Here is a 22,009-nt window from a genome sequence, read left to right on the forward strand (position 1 = left end):
TGTAGAAGAATTAGAAGACTCTGTCCTGTCTGGGTGCACAATATTATTGAATATAATTATTTCATGGAAGGGGTGTAATATAATCTCACAGGGTAGAAAGATCAAATGACTCCTGAGCAATAAAGTGGAATTGTTGAACAGCATGGGTCTTCGCTGCCAGTGAGAAGCATTGGAGCTCTCTAGTATCTCTGTGCAACACAACTTTGAGTCCAGAGGACAAAAACTGGTTCACAATCTGGGTTTTTTTCATTAGCAAGTCTGAAGACTTTGTTGATTGCTGCTTCTCACTTTAATATATTTTCAATATCTACTTTACAACACAGCTTTATAATATTTAATTTCACAAAATAATGAAGCACCAAGATAAAGCGGGATAATAAGTAAGTAGATAAAAGGACATGATTGAAGTCAATGGTCAATCTCTGACAATCAAATGCAGAGTAAAACAAATTACTGATTCACTATGAGCCCATTACATACTTCTATCTGGGAAATTTCACCCCACAAAGCCTGCATACAATAAACTTCCATTAGCAACAAAATAAACAGAACTGCAGCCATGATTCCATCCTTTCTTTGCAGGAAATTATGGATGACAAAGACAAACTAGCTCAACTCATTTCTTCCATCCAGAATGACAAAACAAGCATGTGTATTCTGAGTAGGATTAAACTATACAGCTCCCTCAAGCTTGTTCCTTATTTTTTAGCATTGCCTACATTATACCAAATTGGCTGAAAAGCAATTTGAGATAATCATGAAAGGTGCTGTATAAATGTAGATTTTGTCTTTATTTCATTACATCTGCATCCAATAGGCAGAGTGACTAGCAATGGTAAAATTAGAGGTCAATGCTGATTCTCAAAGATTAACTAATCACATGGTTATTAGCTGATGTTAGTAAAGCTATAAAGAAATCACAACATTTCCAAAACAGTTCAATTCTGCAGCTAATACAGCATCACTATTCTGATTCTCTGGTGCCATGCTTTAATGTACAATGGCATTTGCCCCTTTTACACTAATGGGATGGCACCATCCCCAGGACTTTTCAATCAGACATCCACCAACAGTTCAGAACAAATGTAGATTGAATTGTTGATCTGAAATTTTCTGAGAAGATTACATTTTCTGAGACTATTAATACACAAGTCCTGCCTGAACTCCAGAACTGAGTTGTTTCTACTTCTCCCAGAAGTTTGTGTATGAATTGTGTTATACACTCTAAATTTACAGCCTAAAATTGAAAAATTTAATAAGTAAACTCAAAGAGCAAAAAAAAAGTGTTACAGCAATAATCATCTGAGATAAATCATTTATAGAAGCAGTTGAGTCAATGGATTGAGTTTCTATAATACTTTATGCAGTTTCTCTGGGACTTCGATGGATTTTTTTTGCCAGAAGTTGCAATGGATGATTGGGAGTCCTCCAGTCAGAGAAATTTAGTCCCGCGGTGTTGTGACTACCACCGTATAGATTTTAAACAGGATGATGCAGGGTGGGGTGAACCGAGGATGGAGTTCTTTAAGCAATCTCTTAGTGACAAATAGGGATTTAATTCCCAGACTATACAAGATTAATAAAACGGGTGAAATTGAGTCAACACACTGTTTTGTATCACTCCTGGTTTTTAGTTTCTTACATTTATTTTGACGAAGCCCAAGATTCTCAAGTCTCTGATACATCAACACAGCTTGTCATCAGAATTGTGCCTGTTTTAGGGCATAATGAAAAATTTTGACTGCTATTTTTATGCTGGTCTAAACTCAAAAGATCATTTTAAGTCTACAGTATTAAATTTTGTGTTGCAAAACCTTAAGTGACCCCCCCCCCCACCCACCCCACCCTACAGCATCCAGTTGGCTCTAAAATAATTAGAGATTTCACTTGGCACTTTTCAACCAACAGCATTCTCCGTTGCTATTTCTGACCTTCAGACAAATTTGTGGTTTCCTGGAAGGCTTTAGGCCTAGGTTTTAATAACCATCATCTGAAATAGACCAAACACGCATAAAACATATTGTGGAATTTTAGGTACAGGTTAATCAAATTTCTGTGATCTTTAAAGATGTGCATGTTGGATGGACTGACCATGCTAAATTGCCCCTTTAGTGTCCAGAAGGTTAGGTGGGGTTACAGGGATAGGGCGGGGACATGGGCTTGGGTGGGGTGCTCCTTCAGAGGGTTGGTGCAGACTTGATGGGCCAAATGGGATTCTGTAATCAATATTTATAGAAACATAGTTGCTAGCCTATGCAACAAAAAAAACTGGCCACACCCCTACATTGAAATAATGAACATGGGTAAGTTTGCTCCAATTATGCCTGTGTATGGCCATTCAAGAAGTTTCTTCAAATTATTTTTTGTACACAAGGCTTTAGTAGATGCATCTTTTGAAAGTTTTGGATGTGAAATATTTGTTTAAATAAGAAACTGGTTAATGTACCCCACTAAAACTAGTAAATGGTTCAGTATAGTTTAAATCAGTTTTTCATGTTTTTAACAATCCGGTTGCTTACAGGCGGTGGCCTAGAAACACTTACAAAAATGCTTACTTTTTGCGATGAATCCATTTCCATTTTTTAATAAAACTTCATGTTAGCACTTGAATATTTTCAGTGCAGGGAAAAATAATAAATAATTATGCACTATTATGCTGCAAGATTGCACTGATTCGCAAAACGATTTGAAGTTTGTTTGAGTGGACATTTGCCTGTAACTTCACTGGAAAACCAGTGCCGTTTGTGCCCAGATTTCTGATTGCATTGAAAGCCGAAATTCCAGCCCTGAGAATCTTTCTTGAAGACACTATTTCTGTATGTAGTTATTAATAATACACTCGCCACCGCTGTTCCCTTTCTGCCGTTCAATAAGACGTTTTAACCACAACTTCACGTTCCTGGCAACCCCTGAAGACCTTTCACCATCTTGCTCATGCAAGAATATATTTACCTCTGCCTTAAAGATATTCAAAAATTCTGCCTCTTCCACCTTTTGAGGAAATGAATTTCAAATACTCACGACCCTCGGAGAAAAAAAAATCCTCACTTCTGCCTTAAATAATAAAAATCTTTATTGTCACAAATAGGCTTCCATTAACACTGCAGTGAAGTTACTGTGAAAAGCCCCTAGTTGCCACACTCTGGTGCCTGTTCGGGTACACTGAGGGAGAATTTAGAATGTCCAAATTACCTTATCAGCACATTTCGGGACTAGTAGGAAACTGGAGCACCTGGAGGAAACTCGTGCAGATACAGGGAGAACATGCTAACTGCACAAACCCAACCAGGAATCGAACCTGGGTCCCTGGAACTGCGAAGCCACCGTGCTGCCCAGCTACCGTGCTGCCCATGACAACTCCTGCTTCTAGATTCTCCCATGAGATGAATCATCCTTTCCCTGTCCATCTTTCTCAAGTCACCTCAGGATCAAGCTGCCTCTTGCTCTTTTAAACTCCAGTGGCTACAAGCTTAGCCTGTCCAGCATTTTCTCAGAAGACAACCTTCCCATTCTAGGTATTAATCTCATAAACGTTGTCTGCATTGCTTCCAATCAGTTTACATAATTTCTTAAATAAAGGGACCAATACTGTGCATAGTGCTCCAGACATGGTCTCACCTTATGTCCTGTGTAACTTCCCTGCTCTTGTATTCGATTTCCCCCTTGCAATAAACAATAACATTCCATTAGCTTTGATAATTACTTGCATTTTAACCTTTTCCGATTCATGAACAAGGATACCCAGATCCTTCTGTAATTTCTCTCAATTTATATTTTTTGTTTTTCGCCCCGTCACAATAGACAACCTCCGATTTTCCATTATGAAGGAGTGGGAGGGAAATATTTTTCAGACGGACTTTGACAAAGCTTTATTGAGTTTGAATTTTCTTTTGAATAAAATATATCGAAGAGTTGACTTATTATGAATCCTTTGTGATTTACAGGAGATTTGAACCTGAATGTTGTAGCTATGGCACTGTCTGGTTACACCGATGAAAAGAATTCTCTATGGCGAGAAATGTGTAGCTCTTTGAGGCTCCAACTAAATAATCCTTATCTATGTGTCATGTTTGCCTTTCTGACCAGTGAACCAGGGTCATATGATTGTGTGCTGGTAAGTTCTGTCTGCCTATCATTTAATGTTTATAATTTTGACCACTAATATTTTAAAAAACTAATTGTTTTGCTAAATGGTAACATTTTTCATTCCTCACTTAGTATGAGAGCAGTGTAGCAGTGCGTGATAGAGTGGCCTTCGCTAATATGTTCCTGAATGACACTCAGGTAAGTGTAAATACAATAATATGCACTTTGAATCCATTTTAAAATCTCCTGACTTAATAGTGAGCGGTGAGCTCTTATATAGTTGAGGATGAAGATTTCCATGGATTTTCCTTATTCGCCTGTTAGTATGTCCGATTTTATTCCCACAATTCTTGACCAAAAGAAGATTGTCCTTGGTCAAGCCACACATTTGAGTATTTATTGTTTTTATCTTGAATTATATATTCTAGGAGATAGCCCACAACTGGTGTTAAACTCTCTTGTATCTAGCTGTACACTTTATCCTTCTGCTTTTGTGATCAAGGCATTAGCTATCCTCTTTCTCACAATTTGCATATTTTGCGAGATTGAGAAACCATGGTCAGTGCCTCTGCTATCTTTCCTTTCTGCATGCCCACGAGGATCTGGCTAATCACGTTATGGTATTTTTGGCAAATAGAGCTGACTAGAGAAGAATTTCTATCTATTCTTTCTCCTCCAGTGCTTCTGCACAATTTTATTTCCGACCACCATGGTTTGTTTATACAATGCAGACTGCTTTTTAATAACTGCCATTCCCTTCAGCCTGCACAACTAGATTTCCTCCTTCGTGCTTGAGTGGAACACTCTTCTTTATTTTTTTAATAAGCTTCTAAGTCCAGTTAATGTAGGCCAGATCCCCATCTATCTTACTTAATTGTGCCTTTTTGTAGTCCTATGTTGTGATCACTATTTTCCAATAGTTATTTTCCACCCTTAATTTCTGAAAATTAACTGAAGCACCGTTAATTTTCCTGTTGTGAAATTTTGTATTATTTGACCACTTCATTACCTTAATTCCAGTTTATTTTGGGATAGTTTAAATGTCCAAATATTGTTGCATATTACTTTTGTACTTTTCTCTGAATCCCTGCTGTCAATGCCAATCGTACAGACTAATAACATTTTTTAAACCTGGGATAGAATCCTTTGCCTACCCTATATTTCTATGCCTCTTGAAAATGTTATAAATACAAATATTAAATTCACATACATACTACTAGATCCTTAAAAACAATTCTTCATGAGTTTATAGAACATAAAACAAAAGCTACAACAGGTGCATAATTAGTAGACTGTCCATTTCTGTCACTCAGACACAAACAGCTTCCCGTTTCTGCACTTGGACACAAGCAGCCTCCCTATTCATTAAGAAAAATTGTGATGCTGATTAACTTCAGAATAAATCCATGAAAATTGCCTCTGAGCTTTTACAAATGACTATGAAAAACAGGTGAACAACAACTGTAAGAAATGGAAGAAAAATACAATATATGCAGTTGACCGGTTCTAATACAACCTGGCATTTTTGGCCCATGGCACAAGCCAAATTTACAGTTCTGGGCAAATACAAAACCAAACTCCGATGTGGGAGAGATTAGACATTTTGAGTTTAAAAATGCTAATTTAATGCATTTAAAGACCATTCAGTAGAATCATTTAATGTTACAAATTATATAAATTCTACATTAAAGACATTTTCTTACCAAGGAAAAAAAAGTGAAATAATCTGTTTCAATGCAGGAGCAGTGAATATAGCTCCACTCAGTGGTCAAATTATAGACTTGCAGAGCGATGCATTTTACATAGCTGGTTCCCATCATAATTGGAGTTTGAATAATGAAAAAATAATGTAGAACTGTGATGTAAAGAATCACACCAGGAAGTGAAGGGGTCTGTGTGGATGTAAGATTTTTGAAAAGCTTTACAGATCTGTAGTTAAAACAGCATTTTGTGAAATAAAAGTAGAATTGTGTAGAGTGGAGGTGTTTCGCTTCAATGCGTGCTGTGGTGTTCAGTGATGCCATTGGCAAGTAATGATGGTTTTACATTTTTGTGATAAATGTGGACATAGAAATTTATAATGGGGGAGAGTAGGCAAAAATGTGATTTGACAAAGTTTTTGTAGATAAGAGATCGGAAATGGATTATGAATATATGTATACTATACAAAGATATCAGATCGGCTGTGATGTTGCTTATTAGGAGTCATATTTTTATAAGAACGGGATGTTATGACAACTAATGCCATTATGCCCAGTAACATCCAAGACTGGGAGTATCTCGATGGTCATTGGGAAGGAGATGCAGAACCTGACAATATTAGAAAGGGCTCTTGGGTTCTACTGGTATTTTCCAGGGTCTGGGAATGTGGTCCAGATTTTCATAGAATCCCTACAATGCAGAAGGAGGCCATTTGGCCCACCGACCCTCCGAAAGAGCACTCTACCTCGGCCCACTCCCCTGCCTAATTCTAAAACCTCGCGCATTGATCATGACCAATCCACCTAACCTGCACATCTTTGAATTGTGGGAGGAAACAGGAGAGAGGAAGCCCACGCATACATGGAGAGACTGAAAATTCCACAGTCATCTAAGGCTGGATTTAAACTTGGGTTCCTGGCGCTCTGCAACAGCAGTGCTAAAGACTCTGCCACCGTGTCATCCCGCAAGTGTAAAGGGAACATCTGGGAATTGTGATCTTAGTATGCTGGAAAGGGGTTTCAGTTCATTGGAGAGGCCAGCACCTGCCTGTGAAAATTGTTTTCATCACACTTCTAAAATCGATATTCTCCCATTTTAGAAACTGCCAAACCCACACTATAATGGGAGCCAGCTATGTAAGCTGCATCCCTCTTGAGGGCAGCACGGTAGCATTGTGGATAGCACAATTGCTTCACAGCTCCAGGGTCCCAGGTTCGATTCCGGCTTGGGTCACTGTCTGTGCGGAGTCTGCACGTCCTCCCCGTGTGCGCGGGTTTCCTCCGGGTGCTCTGGTTTCCTCCCACAGTGCAAAGATGTGCAGGTTAGGTGGATTTGAGACCGGCGCTTCCGTGATGAACAGTGCAGCGGTTGTACATCCACGGCCCGTGGACCCGAGGATTCCCCTTCTGATTCATCCTGTGTCTCCATCTCCGAGTCAGAGTCTGCTGCCTCTGTCATGTCACCTTCTCTATCTCCATTCGGTTCTGTAACGACCTGCGCAGGCTTCGAGTGAGGCACCAGTGGAAGATTGTGAGGACTACCTTCCCTTGTCTCTGCGGCTGTAGAAATTAGCTCCGGGGGCGGGGACTCTTTTGAGGGGATAGTCTTCTGGATCAAACGTGGTCTACATGTTTGCACTGGAGACGACCCAGGGCTTGCACCTGGTAAGATATAGGGCCCGTTTGGCGAAAGATTACGCCAGGAACCCACTGGGCACCACCAGCAAAATTCCGAACGAACACGGTCACCAGGAGCAAACTGCCGAATCGGCCGATGGCGAGAAAATCCCTGTCCCTGCCGTTCTGGTGTGCGGCGTACTTTTGCGCCAATGTCCGGGAATACCATACTAAGGCGGGTGCGAAGTCTCCGGCTCATTAGGAGTTCTGCGGGAGCTACCCCAGTCACCGCATGTGGGGTGGTCCGATACGTAAACAAAAAGCGAGCCAGTCTCGTGTCCATTGATCCGGAAGACTGCTTCTTTAGGCCTCTTTTGAATGTCTGCACTGCGCGCTCTGCCAACCCATTTGAAGCTGGGTGGTAAGGGGCAGTGCGGATATGGCGTATGCCGTTCATCTTCGTGAACCTCGCAAACTCCTCACTTGTGAATGGAGTGCCGTTATCCGTGACCAGCACCTCGGGGAGGCCATGCGTACTAAAGGACAAACTCATCTTTTCAGTTGTTGCGCAGGACGTTGTCCCCTGCATCTTATGCACCTCTAGCCATTTAGACTGGGCGTCAATTAATAGAAGTAACATGGATCCTTGAAAAAGGGCCTGCGAAATCTGCATGCAAGCGTGCCCAAGCACTGGCCATTCCCAGTGATGTAGGGGTGCGGCCGGCGGAAGCTTCTGATGCTCCTGGCAAATGGAGCAGTTTTGGGCCGCTTTCTCAATGTCGGTGTCGAGGCCTGGCCACCAGACATAACTCCGGGCCAACATTTTCATTTTGGTCACACCCATTGTGCAAGTCTGTTAGCATAAGCTCCTGGCCTTTTTCCGGGACATTCCCACGCGTCCCCCACAAGAGGATGCCGTCTTCCACTCTGAATTCTGACAGCTTGGAGGAAAATGCCCGCAACTCTCCTGGGAGCTGTCTATGCTGCCCACCATACAGGACTATGTGCCGTACCTTTGACAGGATTGGCTCCGTCTGGGTCCACTCACGGATCTGTCATGCCATGACAGGCAAGGTGTCCATAAAATTTAGGGTTGCAACCACCTCACCGGTCGTGGGGGTCGACATGGGGCCGGTCGATTAAAGGCAATCGGCTCAGTGCATTGGCATTTGCTATCTGCGTACCTGGTTTGTGCTCCAGAGAATACTCGTATGCAGCAAGCAACAAAGCCCAGTGCTGGATCCGTGCGGAAGCAATGGGCGGTATTGGCTTATCCTCTCTGAAAAGTCCCAGCAGGGGCTTCTGATCAGTCACGATAGTGAAATGGCGGCCATACACGTGCTGGTGGAAGCGTTTCACCGCAAAAACCACTGCCAGGCCCTCCTTCTCGATCTGCGTGTACTTTCCCGGCCGCAGTCAATGTGCGGGAGGCGAAAGCTATCGGTCGCTCGGCTCCGTTCTCCATCTTGTGGGACAGGACGGCCCCAATACCATACGGGGATGCATCACATTTGACGAGCAAAGGCTTACCAGGATCATAGTGGGTTAGTAACCCAGACAACGACAATTGTTGCTTTACCCGCCGGAAAGCGGTTTCTTGCAGCTGACCCCAAACCCAGGTGTGATTTTTCTTTAGCAGAAGGTGCAATGGGGCCAGCGTAGTTGCCAGATTGAGGAGGAACTTCCCATAATAGTTTACGAAACCGAGAAAAGAACGAAGATGCGAAGTGTCAGTCGGGGCGGGGGCCTGTTGAATCGCACGCACCTTCTCTGCGAAGGGGTGCAAACCTTCGCGGTCCACCCGATAACCTAGGTAGACTACTTCCTTTGCCTGAAATACGCACTTTGTGCGACGTAAACGGACTCCAGCCTCCGAAAAGCGTCTTAAGGACAGCCTCCAGATTTTCCAAATGTTTCTGCTCCGACGTCCCTGTAATCAAAACGTCATCTAAGTAGACAGCAACACGTGGTAAACCTCAAAATGCCCTCCACCAATAGCGCAGGCAGAGGATACTCCAAAGGGCAACCGTGTATATTCATACAGGCCCCGGTGTGTATTAATCGTTACATATGGTCGGGAGGCAGGGTCCAGCTCCAACTGCAGGTAGGCGTGACTCATATCTATTTTTGTGAACGAGAGTCCACCTGCAAGCTTCGCGTAGAGATCCTCTATGCGAGGCATTGGATATCGGTCGAGTCGGGAAGCCGTATTCACTAAGTTTATAGTTGCCACACAAGCGAACTGTGGCACCTGGCTTCATTACAGGTACAATTGGTGCTGCCCAGTCAGCAAAACGGACGGGCCTGATAATACCCAAACTCTCCAAACGATTGAGCTCCCCTTCTACCTTCTCGAGCAAGGCGTAAGGCACTGGGTGCGCCCGGAAATAGCGCGGCGTGGCTCCTGGTTCGACTTGGATACGGGCTACGGCCCCTTTTATTTTCCCCAAACCAGGCTGGAATACATCTGGGTATCGTCCTAGCACCACAGTCAACCCTCCAGAAACTGTTTGGAGGATGTGCTGCCATTGTAACCGCAAATGGCGCAACCAGTCCCGACCCAACAGGCTGGGCCCATGGCCGCGTACCACGATAAGTGGGAAACGCCCCACCTGGCGTCCATAAACAACAGGGGTCATTGTAGTTCCTGCAATGTCCAGTGGTTCCCCCGTGTAAGGGTCTGTATACCCTGCTTGATGCGGTCGAATGTCCTCTGGGCGATCACGGAGTCCGCTTCGCCAGTGTCCAACTCCATCTCAAGCGGGTGACCATTGACCCGTACTGTCACCTTAATGGGGGCCACACGGGGAGCTGCTACACAATGCAGCTGCAAGCAGTCGTCCTCCGTCTCCACGTCCTCCGGAGTAGTCGCCGCAGGTTCATCCACATGGAAGGTACGGCCCCTGGGCTGGCCCCAGTTTCAGTCGGAACAACGGCACCTCTCGCGCCCCCAGGACCGGCGTCCGTGACTGGGTCGGTGCCTACAAGTCTGACACGGACATGGCTCCTCATCCATTGGTTCTGGAGAAGGCTCCCTTCGGGGAGGAATGTCCGGCCACTGGCGTCGGTCCGGACGCCGCCTCGCCCAAGGTACTGCAGGAGTGCGGGGGGACGTTTTCGGACGGAAGGGGTTGCGCCCCAAGGCATGCACTTCCATTCCCTGTAGCTCCTGCACTCCTCGTTCTGCACTCTCTCGGGACAATACTATTTGAATGGCCTGTTGAAAAGTCAATGTTGGCTCAGCTAACAACTTTCTCTGGGTGGCCACATTGTTAATACCGCAAACCAAACGGTCGCGTAACATTTCTGACCAGGTCTCACCATAGTCACAGCACTCCGCAATCCTGCGTAGCCTGGATAGAAAATCGGCAAGGGATTCGTCCCCTCAGCGGTATTAAACCGGTAACGCTGAACTATCGTGGACGGGGTTGAGTTAATATGTTGCCCCACTATATTCACAAGTTCATCAAACGTTTTGGTGTCCGGCGCAGCTGGATACGTAAGGCTCCTAATCACGCCAAACTTATGCGGGCCGCAGGCGGTGAGCAGTATGACCACCTGGCACTCTTTTTCGGTGATATTGTTTGCCCGGAAATAGTAACGCATCCGTTGTGCGTACTGGTTCCAGCTTTCCAGCGCAGCATCAAAAACATCCAAACGTCCGTACAGAGGCATGGTATAATAGAAAACAACTTCCAACCTGTATCCAACAAAAATCCGGGGAGGTGGCTTCAGCAGTGTAGACAGCTATTCACTTTAACCCTCGTCGCCAGTTTTGTAAGGGCCACAAAGGCCAGCCTTATTTATACATGGAGTTTACTAATGGTTTCTCCGCCCCCCCCCCCCTCATTGGGGAAGCTCATACTCCCACAGGATTGTGGGATTGTCATAGTCCCCAGCCAATGGTAAGCAGGCAGGTTATAACACATTTTTACCAGCACCTGTTGATGTGCAAATTGTGGAGAATTTCTGAAACGTATGTGCTGGTGCACAGATGTAGATAATTTTTTTTTTTTTTAGGTAAAAATATTCAATCAAACCCTGGGCTTTAAAAACAGGCGTAAAGCCTTGAAGGAACTTCCTTATGAAGGCAAAAAGACAGTCCATTGGATAAATTTTTGGGAGATAAGTAATTGTTTTAAAAGAAAATCTTTTTTCTCTCCTCAGTTTCCACATTTTCATCAAATACACAAGAGAAACCAAAAATAACAAATGCTACAGCACCCTTTCCGTCTACAGACCCCAACCTTGCCTGTACATTCCAAGTAAAGAACAAAAAAAAAATTGAACAGTCATCCCGTAAACAATATGCTCAACACCAACAATAACCCCCCCCCCCCCCCCCAATCTTCAATGGCAACCAATTCTTGAAAGTGCATGATAAACAATCCCCTTGAATTGTAGGACCTTTCCATCCTCCCTCTCAGCTCAAACATCACACCTTCTCGAGAGTCAAAAATTCTGGTTGGGGTCCCCATGCCAAGCCAAGGCACAGGGGGAGAAGCTGACCTCCACCCCAGCAGGACACTCATCTGGGCAATCAGCAAGGCAAAGGCTAAAACATCTGCCTGCAGCCCTGGCCAGACTGACACCCCAAAAATGGCTTCTGGCTCCAAGCTCACATGCACTACCCCCAAGATGACCTTGAAAACCTCCCTCCAACACCCCCCAAGCTTTGGGCAGGACCAAAAGATATGAACCTGATTTGCGGGGCTCCTCCCATAGCGCTCACATACATTGTCCACTTCCTCAAAGAGTCAGCTCATCCTCGCTCTCGTGAGATGCGCCCTATACACAACCTTCAGATGTATCAGCCCCAACCTCACGCACGAGGTCGAGGCATTCGTGCTCCGGAGCACCTCAGCATCACAGACCGTCCTCTATAACCTCCCCCCAACTCTTCCTCCCACTTGGGATAAGTATTTGTTAATGTTTTAACACCTTATTTTGGGAAGTGGATGTTTCAGTTACTGGCAGAAGGAAAATATTCGGAAATCACTTTTGATCCTTTGGATTGTTGAGTGATTTGAGAAGAAAAAACCTTTTTTTTTTTTTTTTTTTTTTTTTTTTTTTTTTTTTTTTTTTTTTTTGAGGCTCTTTCTATTACATAATGTGCATCCAGATATGTTTGCGCACAGATTGCATTTATTAAAAAATCTCATGTTTAGCATGCAATTTGATCCTCATGGCAAACTTGAATACCAGGATAACTAAATTTACTGTATGACACCCCCCCCCCCCCCCCCCCACCCCACCCCAAATAAATTGCCAACAAGATTTTACTTTTTGCAACTTTAACACAAATCTGGCCCAGTGCAAATTAAACATGGATTAACAGGCAAATGGTGCTTCAAATGAAAAGGTAGATTTAATTTTCAATAACTGATGCAACAAAGATATATCTTGTGCAACCAGAATGCCCTTTGGCTTCTATGGTATGACGTAACTAAACAATTCCACAACGTGCTGTTCTTTATTCATGCATGGGGCCACAATTGCTTTTATTCGAGGGTAGATCACATTTGCTTTCACTCCAGAGTTTCAGGGCGCAATTATTATCAAAAAGACAGACTTCTATAAACCCTCCCTTGTGTCACACCAGTCCTGATGGTGTAGCTCTCCAGTGTTCCTTTTCAACAAATTGTGAATAACACTGGTTCATGGTTTGGCCACTTCTGGTGAACACCTGGTTCTTTCATTTCCAAGTTTTAGACCTTTTTAACCAAATTGCAAATTGCTTCGAAGCGCTCATGTTTCTGAGAGCTGAACGTCTTTAGCCTCTAGCTGCCCTTTGTGCCTGCAGTTCTTGTGTCCCTGAAGCAGCACAGAAAGGCCATTATTGGTTGGCAGGTTACATATGCACCAGTATTTCTTATGACCCAAGTAAATTACAATTGTTGCCTTTACAATTGATAACCTCTTTAGGGCTCTTGGCCCTTTTCAAGCTTCTTAAAAATAATTGTAGTCCTGCAGGCATTTTAAAGAATTACAAATTTTTGTTACTGAGTTACAATTTTGAAATGGGAATCTAACCAAATCCCATCCAATCCACTGGGCAGAATCTTTGGGAAAGCTGGGGTTGGGAATTGTCAAGGACATGGCCAGCATTGGCTGGTGTGCTGATTTCTTGATGGCCATTTTGCGGAGGTGGAAGTTTCCAATCGGCCTCCAGTTTCCCATGCTGCCGGGGACCAATTAGCTACCTGGACATGGGTATCCAGCGGTCCTCCCTACCAGCCTGGGTGCAAAAGCAGTTGTATGCTATCCTATAGGGGGCTGACCTGGCTGCAAGAATCATCATTTACTTAACTTTTGAAGAGGGCAGCACGGTGGCACAAGTGGATAGCACTGTGGCTTCACAGCGCCAGGGTCCCAGGTTCGATTCCCCGCTGGGTCACTGTCTGTCCGGAGTCTGCACGTTCTCCCCGTGTCTGCGTGGGTTTCCTCCAGGTGCTTCGGTTTCCTCCCACAGTCCAAACACGTGCAGGTTAGGTAGATTGACCATGATAAATTGTCCTTGGTGACCAAAAAGGTTAGGAGGGGTTATTCGGTTACGGGGATAGGGTGGAAGTGAGGGCTTGAGTGGGTCGGTGCAGACTCGATGGGCCAAATGGCCTCCTTCTGCACTCTTATGTTCTATGATGCACCCCCCTTATTGCTTACTTCGCCATGACTCCGACCCAACCCTTATCCTTTAGCTGTAAATTCCCACACCCTATTCTCATTGGGAACTGTAATTCCAAGGATCTATTATTGGCAGTGGTTATTGAGTATTTGAATAGTTTTAGCTGAAATAACCATTTCGTTATTTTTTTCTTTTTAAATATATTTATTCAATTTTCACCAACCCCCCCCCCCCAACAGAAAGAAAGAAACAAGAACACAGCAATCAGAAATTATACATTGGATTTCCCCCATATACAATAACCCCCCATATAACATTTAAAAACACAAATAGGGAAAACCCCCTCACCTTCACCCAAACGCCCCCCTCCCCGCCCTTGGGCTGCTGCTGACCTCCTCCTAACACTCCGCGAGATAGTCTAGGAACGGTTGCCACTGCCTGAGGAACCCTTGCACAGACCCTCGCAAGGCAAACTTTATCCTCTCCAGCTTGATGAACCCTGCCATGTCATTGATCCAAGCTTCTACACTAGGGGGCTTCGGCAAAACCCTCCGTCGGGCTACCAGGGACGCAAAGGCCAGAATACCGGCCTCTTTTGCCTCCTGCACTCCCGGCTCGTCCGATACCCTAAATAATACCAATCCCCAGCTTGGCTTGACCCGGGCGTTCACCACCTTGGACATAGTCCTTGCCAAACCCATCCAGCACCGGGCACGACCAGAACATATGGACGTGATTTGCCGGGGTCCCCGAGCACCTCCCACATTTGTCCTCCACCCCAAAGAACCTACTCAACCTCGCCCCTGTCATATACGCTCTGTGAGTAACTTTAAACTGTATGAGGCTGAGCCTGGCGCAAGAGGAGGAAGAATTAACCCTACTCAGGGCATCAGCTCACAGACCCTCATCTATCGCCTCCCCAAGCTGCTCCTCCCACTTGCCCTTTAACTCCTCCACCGAGGCCTCCTCCTCTTCCTTCAGCTCCTGGTAAATCGCCGAAACCTTGCCTTCTCCAACCAATACACCCGAAATCACCCTGTCCTGAATCCCACGTGCCGGAAGCAGCGGGAATTCCCTCACCTGCCGCCTCACAAACGCTGTCCCTGCTACGCTCCAGAAACACACTCTTCACCCTCTGGGTCTTATTCGCCCACACAAATCCCAGGATGCTCCTGCTTACCCGTTTGAAAAAGGCCTTGGTAATCACAATGGGAAGGCATTGGAACACAAAGAGAAACCTTGGGAGGACCGTCATTTTGACCGACTGCACCCTACCCGCTAGTGAGAGTGGCAGCATATCCCATCTTTTGAAATCCTCCTCCATCTGCTCCACCAACCGTGTCAAATTGAGCTTGTGCAGGGCCCCCCAACTCCTAGCTACTTGGATCCCTAGGTACTGAAAGCTCCTTTCCGCCCTCTTCAGCGGTAGCTCGTCTATCCCCCTTCCCTGGTCCCCTGAATGCACCACAAAGAGCTCACTCTTCCCTACGTTGAGTTTATAACACTTAAAGTCCCCAAACTCCCCAAGGATCCGCATGACCTTCGCCATCCCCTCCACTGGATCCGCCACATACAACAACAGGCTGTCGGCATACGACACCCGATGTCGTCCTCTTCCCCCCACCGAACCAGTCCCTTCCATTTCCTGGACTCCCTCAGTGCCATGGCCAGCGGCTCAATTGCCAGTGCAAACAACAAGGGGGATAAGGGGCACCCCTGCCTCCTTCCCCGGTACAGCCGAAAGTACTCCGACCTCTGCCAGTTCGTAGCTACACTCGCCACTGGGGCTCTATATAGCAGCGTGACCCAACTGATGAACCCCTCCCCGAACCCAAACCTCCGCAACACTTCCCCAAAATACTCCCACTCCACCCGATCAAAGGCCTTCTCCGCGTCCATAGCTGCCACTACCTCCTCTTCCCCCTCCACCGAGGGCATCATCACATTGAGGAGTTCCGCACATTTGTATTTAGCTGCCTACCCTTCACAAATCCTGTCTGGTCCTCATGAATCACCCCCGAGACACAGTCCTCAATTCTCGTAGCCAGCACCTTCGCCAGCAACTTCGTGTCAACATTGAGGAGCGAGATCGGTCTATACGACCCACATTGCAATGGATCCTTGTCCCGCTTCAAGATCAAAGAAATCAGTGCCCTGGACATTTTCGGGGGTAAGGTCCCCTTCCCCTCCCTCGCCTTATTAAAAGTCCTCACTAGCAACGGGCCCAGCAGGTCCACTTATTTCCTGTAGAATTCAACCGGGAACCCATCCGGCCCCGGGGCCTTCCCCGCCTGCATGCTCCCCAATCCTTTAACCAGCTCCTCCAGCCCAATCGGCACCCCCAAAGCAGCCACCTCATCCTCCTCCACCCTCGGGAACCTCAGCTGATCTAGGAATCGTCGCATCCCCTCCTCCCCCGCTGGGGGCTCAGACCTGTACAGATCCCCATAGAATTCCCTAAATACCTCGTTTATTCTCACCGCACTCCACACCGTATTCCCCCCTCTATCCTTAACTCCACCAATCTCCCTCGCTGCCTCCCTCTTACGAAGCTGATGTGCCAGCATCCAACTCGCCTTCTCCCCATACTCATACGTAGCACCCTGCGTTTTCCTCCACTGTGCCTCTGCTTTCCCCGTGGTCAACAGGTTGAATTCTGTCTGGAGGTTCCGTCGCTCCCTAAGTAGCCCCTCCTCGGGGGGCCTCTGCATATCTCCTGTCTACCCTTAAAATCTCCCCCACCAACCTCTCCCTCCCCTCTCTCTTCTCCCTGTGGGCCCGAATGGAGATTCGCTCTCCCCTGACCACCGCCTTCAACGCCTCCCAGACTACCCCCACCTGCACCTCCCCGTTGTCGTTGGCCTCCAAGTATCTTTTAATACACCCCCGCACCTGCCTGCACACCCCGTCATCCGCCAACAGTCCCACATCGAGGCGCCACAGCGCGCGCTGGTCCCTCTCCTCCCCAACTCCAGCTCCACCCAATGCAGGGCATGGTCCGAGATGGCTATGGCCGAATATTCCGTTCCCTCCACTTTCGGGATTAGCGTCCCTCTCAAAATGAAAAAATCTATCCGGGAGTAGGCTCTATGGACGTGGGAAAAGAAGGAAAATTCCCTGGCCAGCGGCCTGGCAAACCTCCATGGATTCCCCCCCCCCCCCCCCAATCTGGTCCATAAACCCCCTGAGCACCTTTTCGTCTCCTGGAGCATAACCACGTCTGCCTTCAGTCCTTTTAAGTGCGCGAACACCCGGGCCCTCTTGACCGGCCCGTTCGACTAGCCATCTCCTTTTCTAGGCTAGCCACGTGCCCGCGCCTCCCGCATCCTCCAGTCCCCCAGGCGGCGGACCCCCACCCCGACTACCTCTCCTACTTCCAGCTCCCCTTTGGCCAATGCAGCAGTAACCCAGTCTCTTTTCTCTCCTCCTCTCTTTCCTCCCCCCCCCCCCCCCCCCCCCCCCAAGATCCTCAACTAGCCATTTTGCTCCCCCCATGACACTCCCGTAAGTCAGCTGACCCCGGCCTCTCCTGCCATTCCATCGACCCCCAGTGTGAGAATCCCCCCACCCCTTGGCTGTCAGTGTGCGCTCCTCTCCAGCACCGCCCTCCGCCCTGCCCCCATCCTTTCCTAACGTGGGAAAAAGCCTGTGCTTTTCTGAGCCGGCCCCGCCCACTCTGGTGCGACTCCTTTTTGCGGCCTTACCCCAACTTCCCATCCCCGGGCCTCCTCCGTGGGGCCCTGCCCCTCCAACACCGACACCCACACTCTCCCACAGCCCCCACATCAAATCCATTCACCCATCCCCACCCAGCACTCAAACAAAAAGAACATTCCCCAAATGCGGTAAATACAGTAAACATCCCCCCCCCCCACGACAAACCCTCAATTTTGAGTCCAACTTTTCAGTCTGTATAAAGTTCCATGCCTCATCAGGTGTTTCAAAATAGTGGTGCCAATCTTGGAACGTGACCCACAATCGTGCTGGCTGCAGCATCCCGAACTTCACCCCCTTCCGATAGAGCACCGCCTTAGCCCGGTTGAAACCAGCCCTCTTCTTAGCCACCTCTGCACTCCAGTCCTGATAAATTCAGATCTCCGTGTTCTCCCACCTGCTGCTCCGCTCTTTTTTGGCCCATCTCCGGACACACACTCTGTCCATAAAGCGGTGGAGCCTCACCACTACAGCCCTTGGCATCTTGTTGGCTTTGGGTCTCCTTGCCAGTACCCGATGAGTCCCATCTAGCTCCAGGGGCCTCGGGAAAGCTCCCGTGCCCATCAGCGAATTGAGCATCGTGCTCATATATGCCCCGGCATCGGGCCCCTCCACTTCTTCATGGAGACCCAGAATCCAAAGATTCTTCCTCCTCGACCTATTCTCCAGGTCCTCTAATTTCTCCGCCCGCCTCTTGTGCAGCGCCTCGTGCGCCTCTACCTTCACCGCCAGGCCCAAGATCTCGTCCTCGTTCTCCGAAGCTTTTTGCCGCACCTCTTGGACCTTGGGCCTTCTGGGTCTCCACAAGCTTCTCAATCGCCGCTTTCATTGGCGCCAGCATTTCTGTCCTCCGCTCCTCAAAGCAGCGTTTAAGAAACTCCTGCTGCTCCTGCGACCACTGCGCCCATGCTGCTTGGTCTCCACCCGCCGCCTTCTTGCTTTTCCTCCCTCGCGCTTTTCGCTGCACCAGGATCACTTTTTTAACCACTCCACTCCTGGTCAAATCCATATAATGTCGGGTGGACCTTGTTGTCACGTTCCCACACTGGGAGCCGTTGAACAATTTCCGTTGGGGCCCCTCTGAAGAGCCCAAACGTCCGTTCCTGGCGGGAGCTGCCAAACGTGCGACCTACCTAGGCATAGCCGCAACTGGAAGTCCTCACCATTTCGTTATTTAACAGATCAATGCTCCATCCTCAGTCAACAAGATTAATAAGGAAGAGAAAGCTAGCTAGTAATATAAAGGCAGATATTAAGAGTTTCTATAGATATTTAAATATGTGGGAATAGAGTTAACAAAGTGAGCATTGGTCTCCTAGCAAGTGCATCAGGGGAATTGATAATAGAAAGTAAGGAGATGGCGGATGAATTTAACAGATATTTTGCATCTGTCTTCACTATAAAGGACACCAGTAGCATCCCAGAAATAGCTGTAAATCAGGAAAACGAAGAGAGGGAGGAACTGGGAAAATTATAATCACCAAGGACGTGGTATTGTGAAAATTGTTGTGGCTGTGTGCTGAAGAATCCCCTGGTCCAAATGACTTCACCCTAAGGTCTTGAAAGAAGTGGCCAGTTAGTTGGTTGATGCATGAGTTTTAATTTTCCAAAATTGCCTAGATTTGAGGAAGGTTCCGTTAGATTGGAAAGTAGTCAAAAGGGGAGGAAGACAGAAGGCCAGGAACTATAGGCCCATTAGCCTAACATCTATCATCGGGAAAATGTCAGATGTTATAGCAGGACACCTGAGAAATTCAAGGCAATCAGGCAGATTCAGTATAGTTGTGTGTGGAAATCATGTTTAATCAATAATGGCAGTTCTTTGAAGGACTCGTAAATGTTGCCGATAAAGGGGACCCAGGGGGGTACTGTACTTATATTTCCATAAGGCCTTTGATGAGGTGCCACATCAAAGGTTATTGTGGAAAATAAGCTCATGATGTAGGGGTAACATTTTGGCATGGATTAAAGATTGACTAGCTAACGGGAAACAGTTGGCATAATTGGGTGTTTTTTCTGGTTGGCAGGATGTGGCAAATGGTGTGCCACAGGGATCAATTCTGGGCCCTCAACTTTTTACAATTTATATAAATGACTTAGATGAAGCGATTGAATGTATGGTTGCTAAATTTGCTGACAACACCAAGAGAGGTAAGAAAGTAAGTTGTGAAGAGGATATGAGGCTACAAAGTGAGCAAAGATCTAGCAAATGGAATATAAAGTGGGAAATTGTGAAATTCTCCATTTTGGCAGGAGGAGTAAAAAAAAAAGAAACATTCTCTAAATGATGAGAGATTGCAGAGGTCTTGGGTTCAGAGGGATATGGATGACCGCGTGCATGCATCACAAAAGACCAGTACAGGTGCAGCAAGTAATTTTATTGAGAAGGGGATTGATTCCAAATAGAGAGGCTATACTTCAGTATTACAGGACAATGATGAGACCCCCATCTGGAGTATTGTGTACAGTATTGGTCTATTTATTTAAGGAGCGATGCATGTATGTTAGTCCAGAGAACGTATACTAATGGGCAGGTTGTCTTCCAAGGAAAGGTTGGACAGATTAGACATTTATCCACTTGAGTTTAGAAGAAATAAGAGGTGACTTAATCAAAACCTTAAAGATCCTGAAAGGCCTTGCCAGAATGGATGTGGAGAGGATGTTTCCTCCTGTGGGAGAATCTAGAACTGCAGATTGCTGTCTAAAAATAAGTGGTCGCTCATTTAAAAGACAGATTAGGAGAACTTTTCTGAGACCTGATCTTGATTAACAAGGGGGTGAAAGCTTATTGGGATTGGCAGGAATATGGGGTTGAGGTTACAATCGGACCAGTCATGATCTACTTGAATGGCAGAGCAGTCACCCGGGCGGGGGGGGGGGGGGGGCGGCAAGTGACCTACTCCTCTTAATTCGTATGTTTGTATATCTATATATTAAAAAAAATATACAGTAAGCTCTTGCACCCTCGGGCATAACAGATAAAGTAACATTTATGAATATGAACCGTACAAATTTTTAGGTAATAAATTTGTGAACTTAATGTTCTTACATTGGCTAATTGTCTAGATATCTTTGCACAATTTGGAAAAATTGACTGACTCTATGATGAGTTTTAAAATTTATTTTCCAGCATGTGGCAGCCTTAACAAAGTATTCTACAAATGTAACTGTCTGATGTTAAAAATTGAAATGGCCCTGTTCCTTGGCCCCCTTAGTATATTGACAAATGATCCTGTTCTTTAGATCCTTCGGTATATTGACAAATTGACTAACGAAATGAAAGAAGCTGGAAACCTGGAAGGAATCCTATTAACAGGCCTCACAAAGGATGGGATTGACCTAATGGAGAGTTATGTGGATAGGACTGGTGATGTACAGACAGCAAGTTTCTGTATGTTGCAGGTAGGTCGAACAAAATTTGTGGCAGTAACTACTGTTTTATGTATTTTTGAATTTCTATAGTTGGAGATTCTACATAAAAATCTTGGTAGATTGATCATAGGCAGGTAGGGGGGGGGGGGAGGAAATCTTGGTAGATTGATTGATCATAGGCAGAAAGAGTGATGAGGTGCTGCAGAAGGAGCTCTGAGTTAGACAGTAAGCTAAAAAGCAGGACCTCCTAGGGTTGTCATCTCTGAGACGACCATAGTACAGCTAAACCCCTGGTGTAGCAGGCAGCGTTTTAGGTGGGACCTGTACAAGATCTCTTCCGGGGCAGGTGGGACCTGTACAAGATGGACGGGTTGCATCTACATTGGAGGGGCACCAATATCCTGGCTGGCAGGTATGCTGGAGTCACTGAGGAGGATTTAAACTATTTTGGCAGGGGGTTGGAAACCAGAGCTTTAGCTTAGAAAGTGTAATAACTGAAGGGGAAATAGAGAACAAAAATAAGAGAACAACATCACCCTCAGGCAGAGAAAAAAGGTGATAAGTGTAAGAAGGGAGGTGGTCAATGCAGGACTGAGTGTGTTGTTCCTAAATGCTCGCAGTACACCGAACAACGTAAATGAGCTTGTTGCGCACATTGATGCCCACAATATCGTACCGGCCATTTTCAGAGATGTGACTGCAAGGGGATCAGGGCTGGGGTCTAAATATATAAGGATATGTGTCTTATTGAAAGGATAGGCAGGTGGGCAAAGGGGGCGGGGTTGCATTGTTAGTAAGGAATGAAGTTCAATCGATAGCAAGGAGCGATATAGGATAAGAAGGTATAGAATCTTTGTGGGTAGAGTTGAGGAATTGAAAAAGTAAAAAGACCCTA

At 46.3% G+C, this 22,009-nt stretch overlaps 1 protein-coding gene across 2 annotated transcripts in view; it reads left to right on the forward strand.

Moving 5' to 3' along the window:
* Positions 1-22,009, forward strand: part of mios (missing oocyte, meiosis regulator, homolog (Drosophila)) — a 65,801-nt gene that overhangs the window by 23,789 nt on the left and 20,003 nt on the right. For both annotated transcript variants that reach the window (XM_072509077.1, XM_072509079.1), the window contains exons 5-7: positions 3,945-4,114; positions 4,219-4,284; positions 20,986-21,144. In XM_072509077.1, coding sequence (XP_072365178.1) covers positions 3,945-4,114; positions 4,219-4,284; positions 20,986-21,144 — 395 coding nt within the window. The remainder of the gene's footprint in view (positions 1-3,944; positions 4,115-4,218; positions 4,285-20,985; positions 21,145-22,009) is intronic.

The sequence above is a fragment of the Scyliorhinus torazame genome, chromosome 6 (assembly GCF_047496885.1).
Source record: "Scyliorhinus torazame isolate Kashiwa2021f chromosome 6, sScyTor2.1, whole genome shotgun sequence".
In the NCBI taxonomy this organism is placed as follows: domain Eukaryota; kingdom Metazoa; phylum Chordata; class Chondrichthyes; order Carcharhiniformes; family Scyliorhinidae; genus Scyliorhinus; species Scyliorhinus torazame.